Source organism: Cucumis melo, chromosome 11 (genome assembly GCF_025177605.1).
Source record: "Cucumis melo cultivar AY chromosome 11, USDA_Cmelo_AY_1.0, whole genome shotgun sequence".
Taxonomy (NCBI): domain Eukaryota; kingdom Viridiplantae; phylum Streptophyta; class Magnoliopsida; order Cucurbitales; family Cucurbitaceae; genus Cucumis; species Cucumis melo.
This window is the reverse complement of record NC_066867.1, coordinates 8016094-8033814: the sequence shown is the minus strand read 5'-3', so window position 1 is coordinate 8033814 and position 17721 is coordinate 8016094. Positions and strand designations below refer to the sequence as shown.

Below are 17721 nucleotides of genomic sequence, written 5' to 3'. Positions count from 1 at the left end.
ACCCTAGCATATTGAACATATAGGGATCATTTTCTACTAACTTTATACTTTGGGTTGGTTCATAATTTTTCTCCAACCCAACTCAATCTGACTTATTATTAATTAAACATATTTTTGAAATGTAATTAAATAACAGGTTTACCGATGTGATTTTTTCAAGAGCGTTAGCTGAACAAAAACTTTGTGCGTCAATAAGTGGACACGTGTTTGGAGCAAAAACTACCATTATAATAATCACCCTCTTGCTGCTACAGTAAATATTATTTTTTACTCCTAAAATAACCACGGTAACATTGTTTCAAAACCCTTATTTGTTACAATATATTTGCTATGTACTACCACTTATATTATTTTACATTTATCAATTTTTTATTTTTTATTATCCTTTTTTCTCGAACTAAAATAGGGTACATCTTTAAACACATACACAAACACAAACTATTATAATCAATTATAATAACCAATTTATTGCCCAAAACATCTCCAAAATTTATAAGGGTGAGGCATAAAAATTTTCAAGAATTAGTAAAACAATCAAGCATTCAATAACTTATATTATCAAACATCAAAGGGAAATAACATTTTTCAAATCACATCACAAAACCCTACAAATTCCCCTCATACTTTCCTTGTTTTACATAGAGCAATAGTTTTTTTTTGTTACAATATAATTCTCATGTTTGTTTCCCAAAACCTAATTGTTTTTTCCATCATAAAGCAGCTCGAATGAACCCTTTTTTAGTGTTTCCCACTTCATTCAATGGTTTTGTTTTGAACACAGCATCAAGTTCTACCACAAATCTTTCCATGGCTTGAACAGGCAATGAGAAAGGCACCACTATTCCTTGTTCCCCTTTTTTGTTTTTATAACTTATATAAAAGCTTGTCAAACCAGGGACAGTTGCAACCCCTCCCATAGCAGGGCCTCCAAAAATTGGTTTTCCCCATCCAAAATCTAACTTCTCAAAATCGGTTTTTGTCACGTCTGACACAGCATACGATCTCACAGCAGTTAAATTAGGTCTTCCATTGATTACCATAAAATCCGCCACAGACTTCATGTACTCCTCTGTCATCTTTGCTTTAGCTTTCCTAATCAATTCTACTGCATAACTTAATGGGTTTTGGCAAAGGTTGCCTGCAGTAGCGACTGCTGCTGGTAAAGCAAACGAGTTGCCATAATATCCTGAGGGTAAATACTTTGATTTGGAGCGTAAATTCGCGACGCAAAGTAAGCGCATTTCATCGTTTGGGTTTGGTTGAAGGGCTATGGTACGGATGCGCCAAAGGCAAGCTGTGATGAGGTCGAAGGAAGAGCAATGGCGAAGGTGGATAGGTAAGGTTTTGCGAAGGGTAGAGATCTCTGTAGGACCAAAGAAAACGGAGCGATGAGCCATCTCGTTGAGAGGAATGTTGATTTGTTTTGTGTCAACAACTTGGTCGTATTCATGGTGGCGATGGGTGACTCTTGGAGGGTCTCTTGCATTTAAGAGAGTTCTTTGCCAAACTGGAAGCACAGATGGTGCAGTATCACCACAAGCCATCTCACATACTGCGTTCATGAATTGCATTAAACCAAAACCATCGGTCATCGTGTGATTTAAACGAATGGCAAAGATGAAACCACCACACCTGAGTCGCGTCACCTACAATATATTAATTGAGGATCAGTACAATTATCCATCGAACTTTAAGTTCTCTTTTTACTCTTCTAGTGTATATATATGTATATATACATGTACATACCTGAACAAGCAACAATGGAGAATTAATAATCCCATCGGAGTTGGGAACATTGTACAAAACATCATCCAGAAATGCAAAAGGAGGTTGAACAGCATCACCAAATTGTTGTAAATCTACATTTGCATCAGCTTCAATAAATAAAATACCTTCAGCAGTACATTCAACAAACAACTTTTTTCCAGGGCCTTCCCTTAATCTTCCAGCAAAAGGATAATAAAATACCAATGTTTCTGAAATTGCCTTCTTTATCACTTTCACCGGATCACTTCCTTCCATTCTTGGATTATTAGCATAGAAAAATAATAATGGAACATGAAATCTGAAACATTCTTGGTCATCAATGTCTGAAAGTTGCTTAAATTCATAGGGTGTAGGTTTTGCTGGAGCAACAAATTCAGGTTGGCATCGACGTACTTCAAACACAAAATTATTATGGGATGATATTGCCATTTAGAAAAAGAAAGGCAATGAAGATGAAGAAATTATAATTGTTGCTAGAGAGAAGAGATGTGTGATTTGATTTTTTTAGCGTTCGAAAGTAGTATTTTATAGGGAAAAAGTGAGAGTGGGGAAAGGAATAGTTGTCGATAAAAAAGGTTGGGGGAGGGAATGCTTTTTTTTCTTTTCTCGGCCTTTTTGATTGGTAATTGGGTTTTGAAATGTTATGTTTTTACTTCCATAATATAGAGTTTTGAACAATTTTACTCCTAAGATTTGTAGATTTATTTCATTTCATCTTCAATTTTTAAGATTTATGATTTATTTCATTACATCTTCAATTTTTAAGATTTACCCTTTTACCTTTTTTTACCAAAAACTTACTTCTTTTGTTTAGTTAATTTTAAAAGAATTTTGGTAATAATTAAATTAATTTTCATTAATTTTCACTGCAAGGAATTGAAAAACTCTCGACGTCATCCAACATTGATATTTGTACCCAACAGCATTGGAAAAACCTCCCTTGACGCCAGAAGCACCATCGAAAAAACCATCGACCATAATGCGTCTCGGGAGAACCGATGCCCAAATGAGACATCGTCAAGAATACTTTCTTCTCGGCACCGTCAATGCCGACGGGTGGTGGACGTCGATAGTGGTATACTCTTGACATCCCCTCCATGCGTCGAGTGTACCTTTCTCTCGACACAGCATTGGAGAAGCTTGCCCTGATGCTTTCTCCACGATGTCGAGGAAAGGGCTTTATTCTAGATGCACATAAGGCATCGAAAGAAATTTTTATCTATTTTTTAAATTATTTTATTCAAATTATTTTTTTCTATCTTGAGGTACTCTTTTGGGTTCCGATTCGAAAGACAATAAACAAAATTAATAACAAATTATTAAAACAAAAAATTGTAATTTATAAAATTAAATACTAAATCTCAATGAATAAGAAAAATCACAAATTGTTTGAATTGTTCAAAACAATTACATGAAAAGGAAAAAAAAAAGAACTCCTAACTATTGTCACGGACGCTAAATTCAAAGAATTCCAAACCTACAAATAACATAAAAGTAATTTAGATATATATCACCAATGACAAATTAAATAAATTAAAAGTTGAAAAATATGTACCCCATGTGTTCACGGTTATCTCTATGTCCAACTCATTTCCTGAATCATCTTCCTCATTTCTTCCAGTTTTTGGGCATTTCCTTTCATTTGTCGGACATTTTCTTCCATTTGTCAGGCATGCAACTTTAATGTTCTTCGTTGTTCTTTAATTAATCAATTAGGGGTCTCAAGGTTAGCTGAATTCGCTAACATCTTTGAGTGCATCTTTTACTCATATGAAAAGGAAGAACTAGTAGCAGTACTCTTTCATCACTTAGGCTTCAGGCCCAAACTAAGACCTTTTGAGTAGCTCAATCGCCTACCCAAAACAATCTCGCATATCTCATCCGTAAAGAATGATTGAGAGCCTTCTGTCTTTTACTAGTTTACGTTCCTCGAAGAGAGAAGATAACTATTCTACCTAAAAAACACATTTATCATCTGGAATAAAAAACATTTATTTAAATGTTTAGAAAGTAATGAATTGAAACATATAAATTGATTTGAAAATTATTTGGATTATATTGCGATGAAAAACGTTTTTATTTTTCTAAAACATATGTGGTTAATGGTCTATTATTTGACACCTGTCTTCAATATATTGTTTTTCACTCGAAGGTGATGGTGAAGCCACGTATGTGGTGAGGGTGGGGTGTGTGTGGATAGGTGGGAGGGGATATGCAAAGGGAACGAGTGAAAACTAATCCATGCAAATAATTAAATAAAAATTTTAATTTTTATGGTTTTGTAAAAGTTCAAATTTAATTTTTAGTAAGAAAAATTGTTATGAATAAAATGAAAATTGAAACTATTTTCAATGTTCTTTTTAATAATTTGACAAAACTTCATAAAAACAAAAACTCTCACTATTCCAATTATTATACAAAATATTGAGGAGAGGGTTGTCAAATACTATAGGAATTAACCTTTTTTAGGTATAAACAATAAACAGATTAGAATTTATATAGAATCTTTTTCTAAAATAATGTATTTTAAAAACTAATGTCAAAAATAGGTGGAAGCCAAATTATTGACAAAAATAGGGTGGTTTTGTGGAAGTCGTGTACCCCGTACACGACTTTGCTTGCGTGGACCTACTTCCTTTATTTTAAAATTTAAAGATATTGAATATATTTTTTTTTATTTATTTAATATTTAATACGTGGGTCCCACAGGTTTTTAATTTTTAAATTTAAAGATATTATATACGTGGGCCCCACCCTACCCGATCATCTTCTCCTCGCCGTCCTCCACCATCTTCTTCTCATCCCTCTCCATTCGCCGTCCTCCACCATCTTCTTCTCATCCCTCTCCATTCGCCGTCCTCCACCATCTTCTCATCCCTCTCCATTTTCCCACAGCGGTCGACGCACGATAGGATGGAGGACGGCGGCGATTGAGGCGAGGAGAAATCGAAAAGATAGGGTGGAGGACGGCGGGGAGCGACAGGATTCATTTTTCGCCGGGAGTCAATTTCCTACCCTGTCGCTCGCCGCCCTCCTCCACCCTATCTTTTCGATTTCTCCTCGCCTCAATCGCCGCCGTCCTCCATCCTATCGTGCGTCGACCGCTGTGGAAAAATGGAGAGGGATGACAAGAAGATGGTGGGGGACGGCGTGGAGAAGATGATGGGATAGGATGGGGCCCACGTATATAATATCTTTAAATTTAAAAATTAAAAACATGTGGGACCCACGTATTAAATATTAATTAAATAAATATATATATATAAATAAATATATATATATATATATATATATATATATATATATATTCAATATCTTTAAATTTTAAAATAAAGGAAGTGGGGTACACGCAAGCAAAGTCGTGTACGGGGTACACGACTTCCACAAAACTACCCTATTTTTGTCAATAGTTTGGCTTCCACCCTATTTTTGACATTAGTTTTTTAAAATACATTATTTATAAAAAAAGATCCCTATTCTCAAATCATAAAGATCAAATAATTTGAAATTTTGATAAAGGAGAAGAGAGAAGTAAGCTTAGTTCAATAGTATTTCGCATGACCTTGCATCTAAAAGTAAAAGTTTCAATCCATTCTCCACGATTATTGTCCTAAAAAAAAAAAAGAGAGAGAAAGACTACGTATAGATAAACTTGAAATGGCCAACATCAACTTCACTTTTGGAGGTAATACACAATTGGATGAATATTTCTTATATGATGAGCTTTCTTAAGAACAGTTACTGCACTTAATAAAAATGAGGCATTATTAAAAATATAATGAGATGGACCAAAATATTTATAAAATATAACAATATTTTAAATGTCTATCAATGTGATAGACATAGATAGACATCCAATGACATATTAATAAAAATTATTAACAATTTATCAATGTCTATTAGTGATAGAATCTGAAATTTTATTATATTTATAAGTTTAATAGTAATTATGTTATTTATAATAATGTTCAATAAAAAATTGATATTTTTTTAAAAAGATTAATATTAGAAAAATTGTATTAAATGACAAAAACGTTTAGAAAAAACAACTAAGCAACCCATAACACCTAACTTTTTGCATATGACAAATATGACAAGTAATTAGATATATCAAATGGCTATCAACGAACTATCAGAGGGCTATCAGTAACTAGGCGGGGAATGGGAGAGGGAGTGGGAAAATTCTTTTCTCCATTGACAACACGGGGCTGGGGATGGGGAATACATAACCCGACCGCAACCTCGACCCCACTTCGATCCCCCACCATGCCCCGAACAAAACTATAATTAAACTTATACATACATATATCTATATATATATATATATAATTAATTAAATAAATATAAATATAAGTATTTCTTTGTTTACTTATTTAATAATACGTAAAAGAGTAAAAAAAAACTATTTTGATATTCTTCCTTTCCTTCTTTTGACTATTTCATTTCTTTTTTTTTTTTAATTCATTTTTATGTTGTGAACTTTTCTTAATGTACATGTTGCTTCTTGTCTTGTGATTTGTAAACTTTTCTTAAAAAATATGTTGTTGTGTGTTAAAAAATATGATGTAATTGAAGGCTTTGTTGGAATACTTATGGGTTGATCTTTAATTTTTTTTATAAGTTGTTTTGAATTTTATGGATGGATTTCTAAATGCATTCTCTAGTAATTGAATTTTTACATTTATAACCAATAAAGAATTTGACATTTTGAATTGTTTTAAATAAGAAATTGATAATACTCTATCGAAAATAAAACAACGTTGGAAAAGTATATACATTTCAAGAAAATATTAAAAAAATGAGATTAAACTTAAAAAAAAAAAAAGGGGAAATATTTCCCTTTGGGGAACCTAATCTTCATGGAAAATTTGTGGGGATAGGGAATGGGATAGGGGGATGAGGACGGGGAGTGGCATCCCCGGCTCTGCCCTACTTCGTGGGCATCTCTATGAGGGTTATGCGCTTTTAAATTTGCTACTTTTGCAAATTATAAAATGTAGTGGCATGGACCCTATAATCATAAATTATTTTACTATTTTTCCAAACGCCCTGGAAAAATTTTTGAATGCATTCATTGGTATTCTTCGTCAAAAAGGATATTTTAGCTTTTTTAGTATACATGTGTCGTTGCACTTAGGTGGAGCTAAGAATCATAGTAGAAGAAACCTGCAAAATAAAAGTACGTTAACAAAATGACTGAGTCGTGGATCTCGCTCTCTTTAAGACGTTTCGCAACTCTACTCAGATGTGTAAACAGATGTAAACTGTCACATCATCTCTAGGATAAAACAACCTCTGGTCCTCTAATTCGTTGATAGGAACTGCACTTGAACCAACCAGTGTACCAACACTCGCTAGATACTTAGTTGCTCGAAAAAAAAAATTAGAAAAAAAAACATAAAGGGAGAGAATACAAGGTAGAAGATAGGAGGAGAGGAATGTGTATTTTGTTTTTATATGTTGAAATGAGAAGGAGGTGTGTCGTACATATATTGTGGAGGAAAACGTAACAGTTCTACATGATAAATGGTGTAATGATCAAAACGATCAATAACAATCGTAGCGATCAAAATGGTCCGATAACGGTTTAAACGTTTGTAACCATCAAAAATTTTCATCAACAATACGATATTTCATTTTCTTCGATCTACTATTGAAAATTTTCTTCACATTATTTGATGAATGGATTTGATAGCTAGGGATGTTAAAAAAATTGGTAACCTAACCAACCTGAATTACCCAATTCAAATCGTAAGGGTTAGGTTAGGTTAAATTTTGTGTTGGGTTGGGTTGGACTAAAAAATTGGAGAAAAAAAAATTTAACAAGGTAGCCAGTCGGGTCGTGCAAGTAAGAGGTTAGGTTGATATGGCACAATCAAATTATGTATGTATATATATCTATATATAAACCTAAAAACTAAAAATAAACCTCATTTTGAATGGATATTGTAGACTTGGAATTTGAATGTATAACATATATATGTCACCTTGCATTTTGAATGAGAACTTCTTCCCTTATATATTAAAAAACAATGTCACAATTTGTCTAAATTATAGAGAGATGAAAAAAAACCAACCCGCCAACCCAACCTAGTTTTTTAGGTTGGGTTGGATCGTTGACGCTTACATATTGAACAGATAGGGATCATTTTCTACTAACTTGATACTTTGGGTTGGTTCATAATTTTCTTCCAACCCAGCTTAATCTGAGTTATTTTTAATTAAACATATTTTTAAAATGTAATTAAATAACAGTTTTATCGATGTGATTTTTTTTAGAGCATTAGCTGAACAAAAACTTTGTGCGTCAATAAGTGTACACATGTTTGGAGCATGTTTGGAGCAAAAACTATCATTACAATAATCACCCTCTTGCTACAGTAAATATTATTTTTTACTCCTAAAATAACCTCAGTAACATTGTTTCAAAAATGTAAATGGTTTTAGAAAAAAAAATAGCCTCAGAGGAAAGAAATTCGTTCAATAATTTCAACCAAATTTCTAGTAGTAGAAACATCAATTAAAATAACATATCAACAAAACATCGATTGTCATAAGGATTGAAGAGACAAAACAATCAACAAGGAATAGAGACAGCGACCAAATGAATTCCTCAAAAGACCAATCATTATACAGATATTGAAATAAACAAGTAAATGCAAGTGAATGGAAATCACAAAAACAGAGGTAGCATAAGTTCAAAATGAACAGTCTCCAAAGAGGTACAATCCTCATCGAGACGAAAGAACAACCTTAACAAAAACTATTGTACATACAAACATAGAAACATATCAAACCAATATCGGTAAAACATAGCAGAATACAAACCTAAACAAACAGGATGCAAAAACAAATTAAAATAACAGATCCCAACTAGCACAGAGTATGAAAATTTAAAATAACATATAAAAAAGGAAACAAATTCAAATATGCTAAAAAAAATTGAAATCAAAATCATAGACATCATCATCGACTTCGAAAATAAAAAAAAAAATTCATGATGGAAAGCATACGAACGCAGCGAAAATAAGATGGAATTTTTATCCTAATTGCAACTAAACTTGATTTAGTGATTAACATGCTTAAGACTAAAAAGTCCTAATTATACTAATTAGGGTTAAGATAAAACAATTACCTTTGTAGCTTCCAGAAGCTCCAAATTTTTTCTCAAACTCGAACCGGACCACCACTAGTGTTAACCCGCTATTCTCCGGACTAAGAACCAGGTTGTGGGACCCGTTAAGTGAAAGAATTAGAGAAAGAGATGGAAATTAGAGGGGGAATTTGGTGTGAGATTTGGGAGAGAATAAGGTTTTATTTTGTATTTCAAAATTGCAAAATTGGCAAAAATTCTCTTCCAAATGAAAATTGTCCATTAAATATACAAATTACATTCAAAATTTGCATGTAATTAGACCAACAAAGCCCAACACCTCATAATCCACTATCCATTAATGGATTATTCACCATTCCATTTTCTCTTAGTAGGCTTGGTGTCATCACCATAAGCTTCGACATAGTCCACTAAGAGTTAGTCAAATTATCCAACAAAATGTTGAATTTTTCCACTAACTTTAGTCAATGGGCAAAATGGTCATTTGACCATTCTAGTCAAAGTCAAAAGTCAACATTTTGACTTTTTATCATTTTGTCCATCTTGACTAATATCGAATTCCCAAACATGAATCCGCATTCATTTTCTTGAAATTCAAATCACATTTGAATATAAAACGGGTCAAAGTTTGACTTTTTAAAGTCAAAAGTCAACATTTTGACTTTTCACAACTTTGACCATTTCCATCAATTTCGAGCTTCCAAATATGAATCCATATTCATATTTTTAACATTTAAATTGAATTTAAACATAAAGCCCTATAACCGATGACTATATCACATATATTCGTCAGTTTCTCTCTCTTTACCTAATTCGAACAATTCGAATTATTCCAACATATTGTTCTAAGTTAATTCTGTATGAGCTAGCAGGGGAACCTAATGAACCTATAGATCGTGGGCTCCAACGATCTAAGATTAATTGGCTAAACCCTTTTAAACCGAGCTAATTAACATTCGTTAACTAACGGGTCATTCCACTAAAGTCCTGTAGTTGCACTCCCCTCACTATAAATATATTTTTGTCCATTTGATATAACCATGATCAGTAAGTTAGTCCTTCACAGGTTGTTTGTAACCTCGATTAGGTCAAAATACCGTTTTATCCCCGAGATTACATCTTGTTCCTTAAGTCCCACTGATCTACTATTGAACATTTGGTTTAAGGTCCAACCTATAAACCGAATCCCTCTCAGGCTAATGAGAGGGTGGGATCCCTTGTTCAAGAATTGGATTCAGTCTTTAAGGGAACAACCTATCTACTAACTCTAAAGTGGGTAAGAGTGAATTCCATCTTGCACCTTATGTCCCTAGCCATCCACCCGGTCTTACCCTTGAAATGGAAGGCTTGTTGAGTTGCCCTTACCTATGCAGATTTAAGGATAATACCGTTTGAACAGAAGTTCATAGTTAGTTGAGGATTAAAAATAAGTCACCTAGGTCAACATAAACGAAATAGTCAGTTTATATAGTCCATGGTGTTATAACTAAAAAATGACTATTTCATGGTTCCAATCTTATGTAAACTCTTTATAGAGGATGGCCCCACTTCCATGTATCTACATGAACGATTTAGGATCACTTCATTTGTACTAATTACAAAGCGGGCCGCATCCATAGTGATTCTAGAATAAGGTGTCCAACCTTATTCATTCACTATAGACCGTTAGGGCTATATACTCGAACTTGATCTAAGTTTATGTCTCTACATAAATTTCAAGTCTACACTAGATAGCCTCTAGACCTTAGTTTATTTGATTCAAGATTATAGTATTCTATTTTCACTAATAAATCCTTAATAAACACTTTATTAGATAAAATATAGTTTTAACTACAAACTATGAGTTTTAGGACATAAATTCTAACAATTCAAACTAAGAATTACCTCCCAACCATGCTCGAAAATCACCTATTGCCACAACAAGGAATGTATAGCACCTGTCCTAACTCAGTGAAGGAAAACATCGATCGACAAGGGAAAGACCTCGACAAAAAAGAAGTTGAGCGACAAAAGGAATTCCAAGGGACAACAATGAAGGACTTGCATGTTCACCGAGAAGACTCATCGAATATGCAAGGCAAGGTTTCAGAGGCAAGGAATCGTCCCAACCGTTCAACGACACCAAAAAGTCTCGGAGGCAACACGGTTGGAACTAGCCTTCAACAAGACGAATCATAGTTTGGAAGAGTGAGAGAGAATATGGAACCGATTTAGAGATGGATTGTGAAGAGAACAGAAGGAGCTTTTAGATCCAAGGGAAAAAAATTTTGGCAAGAAAACAAATGGCGAAGCTCTCACAAACATACGGATCGGCTAAAAAAAATTGTGTAGCGTGTATCAAGCAGTTGAGGGAGAAAAAGAGAAGGGTTAAGGATAGGTTGAAGATGGTTTGTAGAAGGATTCAAGAAAGGGGGAACACTGATTGAAGAGACAAAACACGGGTTGAAGGGGAGAAAGAAAGAAGAAAACTCGGCAAGTTTGAGGAAGGAAGAATGAAGGGTTAAAGGGGTAAAATGGGTATTATGGAAACCCTAAAACTAAGGTTCCATAAAATGAGGCCCAAACGTGGGTTAGGGTTATCCAAACCAACCCCACAGTGTTAATACTAAGCCCAAACAACCCCTTAAAGTTTATACTAAAGAGTAAAAATAAAGGGGCGATAAGAAGAATAGCAAAATATAAGGTTTACTTTGGATAAATGACAATTTTATTTTTAAATTGTCAAAATAGCAAAACAATTAATTTCCACATAATTAATGGGACAACTATGCCTTAAATGCCCCTGCTTAATTGACAATATAGATTCCTAAATACAATAGTAAGAAAAACCACAAATACCCTATAATTAATACATACTATGCACTCCGTTCAATCTTCTATTTTTTCCCCCAAAAAAAGAAATTATCTTATGTAAAACATCACATCTTCTGCATGCAACCACTCCACTTCTCCAAGAGAACCCTGATTTTTCCTTCCCTTTTCCTTCTTAAAATACAATCGCTTTCTCTTCCGTTTTTTAAACGCTTTCCACCCTCACTCTAGGTACGTGCGACCTTCCTTTTTTAATTGGTTTGCACCATCGATTGCTTTTCACTGGAACTTTTAAAATTGCTCCCCACTTAATCGCTTTGCACCACTAATTGCTTTTCATCGGAACCGTTCCCAGATCTCTTTCCATCGATCTTCAACCTTTTGATCGTTTGTACCATTGTGTTTGTTTTTCAATCTTTCATTGGATTTTTGCAGTTAAAATTTCGAAAATAATATCCTTTGCTACGTTCTTCGTTCAAATTTACATTTTTCATCCATGAGCGTTTCGGTTGATTGTCAATATGGTCTTCCGGCAAATCTTTTAATTTCGTTTCCCTTAATTCCACATTTTTTTCCCTAGATAATTAATATTTGCATTGTATTTTGCATGATTTTAGGGAGGGTTGAGATTTGAATCTAAACTTAACTATTTGCATTATATTTGCCATAATTTTAGGGAATGATTGGTATTTACGTGCGGTTTGAAATTTGAATCTTTTAAATGATTTTTTGTTACTTTTTTAATGTTTTTGTTAATAATTAATTATTGCATTATCTTTGCCATTATTTTAGGACGTATTCACATTCGAATGTATAATTCCAAAATTTCAAAAATGAAGATTTGAATATCTTTTTCGTTAATTTCTTATTTTTTTTTATGATAATAAATAATTACTGCATTATATAGTTTTGAATCTATAATTATTGCATTAAAAAATTAAATATTCGAAGTTATTTTTCATTAATTTGAAGGTAAAAATCGGAATAATTATGGGATATTAAAACCAATTGAATATGTTTAGGGATCTCTGAAAGAATATAATAATTTTTTGATTTAGTTAATAATTATCATAAGTGAGTGTGTTTACAAATACACTTTAATCGGATATGTGATATTTTATTTGATTTTTCAATCTCATGAAATACATTGTATTTGTATCTGGATAGTTCTCATCCGTTGAGGGGTAATTTCGACCCAGAAAAGTGGAAAAATATTTAAGACAGTTAGCTTTGTCATAAATAAAAAAAATAACAGTTTGCTATTTTTCTATTTTCTATTCTTATATTTGTCATTTCCACGGATTCCCCAAAAATAAAACTCAATGGTAAAATTGTAGCATTTTGAAACCAAGAAATAAGAATTAAACTCAAAACTTAAAGTTAAAATTATAAGATCGAAAAACCAAATTCCATTTTTTTGTCTTTTATTTATTTTATATTTAATTAATTTTGGGTGGCTTATAGAAATAGAGTTGGGAAACCTTTAAAATGTAGTTTTCTAGTAACCCCATCTTATTAAATGTTTCCTAGTGGGTGAAACGCGGCATTCTTCTTGTTCATTAGTTTTAGACAGGGAGATGTCCAAGAAAGAAAAAACTAATAATGCGGGGTTTATGGAACATCGTCTTTCACCAAAAAAAAATAATAATAATAAATAAATAAAAGGAAAAATTAATAATGTGGGGTTTCTAGCTACTTCCATTTTAAACGTTTCCAAAACTCTATTTCTAAGCCACACGAAATTAATTAAATATAAAACAAGTGATAAAAAAAGAAAAAAAAAATTCACAAATTCTATTCTTCTTTGTTTTCACCACTCCACTTAAATTTTTATCTTCACTATGAATTTCAGACTTATTTCATAAATTTATTTTGATTTTTCTTTTTATATTTTGTTTTGGTTCTATATTATAGGTCATTTCTAGAGTAAGAATGACGATCTGAAGATGGTAAACTGCCCAGAGTCAAAACCAAAATAAGAATAATCACATTAAGGAACCAAATGAAATGTAAGAAACGGGCCATGTGAGAAAAAGATTCTGAAGACACCAAAATTTATGTAGGGTTGGGGCTTTCAACATCAAAACTAAAAACGACTTAAATATAGCCTTATATGACTTTAATGCATGTCTTTTTCCTTCCATGTATTAAAAAAGTCATCAAACCATTCTCTACTCATCGTCACGATTTGGAATGTTTTTCATATAAAGTACTTTTTTTAAAAAAAAAAAAAAATCATAATTACAACGTTTATGTGATAAACAACATGCATACATTTAGAAAGATCATTCATTCATAAAACCATTTACAAACAATCAATTTTTTTACAAGGATCACTCACACTACAATAATTAGTCTCAACTCTTTCCCCTTTTGGCTTTCGGCTTTCTCTTCTTTCCTAGTGGTTCCCTTCAACCGACTTTTCAATACTCCAAAATCTCCTCTCAACAACTTAGTAAAACATTTAGCATTTTCCACCTTTTTCTTCTAGCCCTGGGTCCTATTTATAGCAACCTTTCACATCCAGAGGTTGCTTCTATGGTTTACACATGTCACCTTACCATTTCGCCGCGCTATGCAAGCCAACTCAAACGCCAGGCATAAACTAAAGTTGCTAGGATTAGATATTTTCCTTAAGATGCTAACCTTATCTCCTTGGAAAGCTAAACATTTTTACTCGTCTAACTCTCTTCTCGGGAAGCAACATACATTTACTTTTCCTCAGAAGGTCGTCTAGTCACCTAAACCGAATATCTACCTCATCGTAACACTCTTAGCGTAGGTACCTCTCCCCGCATTGCTACCCCTAGAGGTGTTCATGGTTCGGTTTGAAGCTAAAACTACACCAAACTGAAAAATGTAAAACAAATCTCATCCGAAATCAAACTGAACCGTTCAAATCTAAACGATCGTGTAACCAAATTAAACGATCATGTACAACAAATCTTTAAAAAAAAATCAATTAGAGTTGGATAACCAAATTTTGATGATCAAATCTAAACGATCATATACCAAACAATAGTCAAATTTAAACGATCATGTATCAAATATATTACGCGTTGTTGACGGTGTTGTTGATTAAGCATATTTGGTATTTTCCATTACAGTGTAAATATTTTAGTGTTTTTTTATGTTTTTGAAAAGACCCCAAAATAATTAAGATTTTCATTAAACAGATCGTATAATTATCGGTATATAATCAAATCAAATATAACTCCTATAAAATAGGTTTGTATTTTAAAAATTTATAACACATAGATTGTCATGCAGTAATAAATGAGTAGTTAATTAGGCATAGGTGTGTTTTAATTGAAATTACGTAAAGTTTCGTGATCAACTTATTGGTTAATATAATGTACCATGTACTTAACTTACTTCTACGTTTCTTTCTTTTTCCTTTTAGCTTCACTCGTCTCTTATGCCTTCCCTTCCCTTCCCATTCTGATACAATTCTCTTTCAATATCAATTCTCTCTTAACTCATTCTCGACTTTTCTTTTCAAGTACGAAAAATTCCAACCAGAGTTGATTGCACCCAGAAAATCCTACACCTCATGAATTGCCATTGGAACAACTTTCTGATTTGGATGATCTACAAAGCTTCAGACTACAGTTGCCATTGGTAAATATCTAGGGTTTCATCTTAATTAAGAGTAATTAAAATAAAATTTCAATCTAATTTCTACTGTACATGTTTAATTTTATTAATAAATTGTAGATTGGACTAAAATAAATAATTGTAGTTTTGCAATTAAATGTTATAATTTTCCCGGGTATTGTAACTTTCGTTAAAGTTCAAATTAGGTTGTCATTGTAAGAACCGGGAGAGAGAAAAGTGGAAAAATCGAAGAAAAATGCATCAGACCCTGTTTGAGCTGTCAAACCTGAAGGCTTGACCCACCGCTCGGATCTATGCTGCCCCGCGCGCCCGACGCTCCCACTCGGCCCACGCTCGACTTAGCCCACAACCCACACTCTCACGCCCGCGCGCCCGCTTGTGCACCGGTCTGACCGGCTTTCTAACCGGCGCCATGATCTTATTGGTTTGAGTTTAGATTGGGCCGGTTCAACCAAAAATTGGGCTGGTTCAAGGTATTTTAGGCTGATTTAGCCCAATTTTGATATTTATTCAGTTGGTTCAAGTGTCCGGGAGTAGGTTTGTACTAAATCAAACTATCGTTATAAAACTATATTAAGATTTTAGCCATTTCATTTTAGAATCTTTTTATTAATTATACATGTTTGATATATGTTTCAATTAAAATTAAATTATATGTATATATTGTTATGTCATATAGATTCAAAATTTCACCATTCATGCATTAGAAGTATGTTACAATGGTTATAATATATACTCTTCTCCAATCATCTAACTCTTACCGTTAAACACAAACTTCTTCTTTGCCAGCAACCTCAATGCATTACTTACTTTTACGCGTTAGCTCTTACACTTAAATACTTCTCTTGGCATCACCCTTTCTCCAATCGCATCCTTTTTCGTAGAATGCCTCTATTTATGTTTGGTCAAAATAACTCATCTCAACGAAACTCCTCTTCAACAAGACTTCCTTGATCAGGACCTCACATATAACCCATAACTTTAATAAATATCTCATTCATATTAATTTTAACTTGTAGTTTTAATATGAATTTAATTAACATTAATTTCATATGTGAATCTCATTCGAATATTAATCATATCAAATTGTAAAGTTTAAATTTGAATCTAATTCAATATTAAATTGATATTGTAATGTTTTTATATACGTTGTATTAATTAATTATAACATAAACGATTAACATAAGTTCTCTTAAATAATTTAAACAACAATTAAAATATTTTCAACACTAAAGTTTTCTTGTTTAACCCGCTGAGAGCTTCCAAAGAAACATAATGAACTTATAAGCCAAAATGATACAATATTAATTAATTAAATTTTTTAACTATGCTAGTTTGTATAGAATATTGATATTTGATTGATAATAATAAAAAATTACAACCCTATATATAACAAAATTAAAAGACACTAAAGGAAAGAAAATATATAAGAATAATATTTCCCAAAAATACTCAAACTCAAGGTTATCACAAACTTGAGTTTGCTAAGAAAGCTTTTTAATTAAATCAATAGACCTAGGATAGAATTAAAAACCCACAAAGAACAAAAACACAAGGAACTTCTAGGGAAGAGACAGGACCCACGAAGAACAAAATGAAGAACTTTTGGGATAGAAACATAGATCCTCACATAGAGATCTATAACAGAACCTACGAAGAACGAAACAAGAACTTCTAAGCAAGAACAGAGATTTTCATAAAGAGATCTATAACGGAATCCAATAACTATTGATTTGAAATCAGAACAAATATGATAACGGTTAAAACCAAAACTGAACTATACTAAATCTGAGGATAAAGTAGATTTGAGTGGAGTTGGGCGGACAGGAGAGGGTTGGACAGCAGACGGATCTTTGAGGATGGAGATCTGTAAAACCAGATCTAGTGAGGACTCGCCACGAACAATCACGAATAGAGACTTGCATTTTGCGATGGTGGACGTAACAGGAAGAAGCAATGACTGGTTTCGTCTGACGGTGGTCGACAAGATTTTGCGATGGAATAGGATCTAAACAAAGGGAGTTCGAGGCGTGCATGGGTTTCATGAACGTAGAATGCTTCACGAACGGGAGTTTCATGGTGGCGAAGCTGGAACCTTTGATGGATCTTGGACTGGCAGACGGATCTGGTCGAAAGTGATGAGCTCGTCGTCGGTGAGATTCTATGATTATATTTGTTCTTTGATCGTCTATCTTGTTACAATTATCTTTTTTCCTATATCCAAATGTATTTGTTAATGAGAAAGTAACAAATATTCTTCCGAATTATTTTGATGTATAAAAGTTATTCATACCTGAAAGGTCTTGAAGCCCATGATCTATAGATCCATTAGGTTCCCTTACTAGCTCATATGGAATTAACTTAGAACAATATTTTGGAATAATTTGAATTGTTCGAATTAGGTAAAGAAA

General features: G+C 32.9%; 1 protein-coding gene across 1 annotated transcript; it reads right to left on the bottom strand.

Moving 5' to 3' along the window:
- Positions 1-522: 522 nt before the first annotated feature.
- Positions 523-2252, bottom strand: LOC103501100 (benzyl alcohol O-benzoyltransferase-like). Its single transcript, XM_008464596.2, has 2 exons — positions 1747-2252; positions 523-1646 (listed from the first exon to the last, which is right to left on the bottom strand). Exons 1-2 carry the CDS (start codon positions 2194-2196, stop codon positions 711-713), a joined length of 1386 nt encoding a protein of 461 aa, XP_008462818.1. The 5' UTR covers positions 2197-2252; the 3' UTR covers positions 523-710.
- Positions 2253-17721: the final 15469 nt, after the last annotated feature.

Coding starts and splice junctions, on each gene's coding strand:
- LOC103501100 (XM_008464596.2), bottom strand. CDS start 2,196: ATGGCAATATCATCCCATAATAATTTTGTGTTTGAAGTACGTCGATGC. Junction 1,647..1,746: donor CTCCATTGTTGCTTGTTCAG/GTATGTACATGT, acceptor AATATATTGTAG/GTGACGCGACTCAGGTGTGG.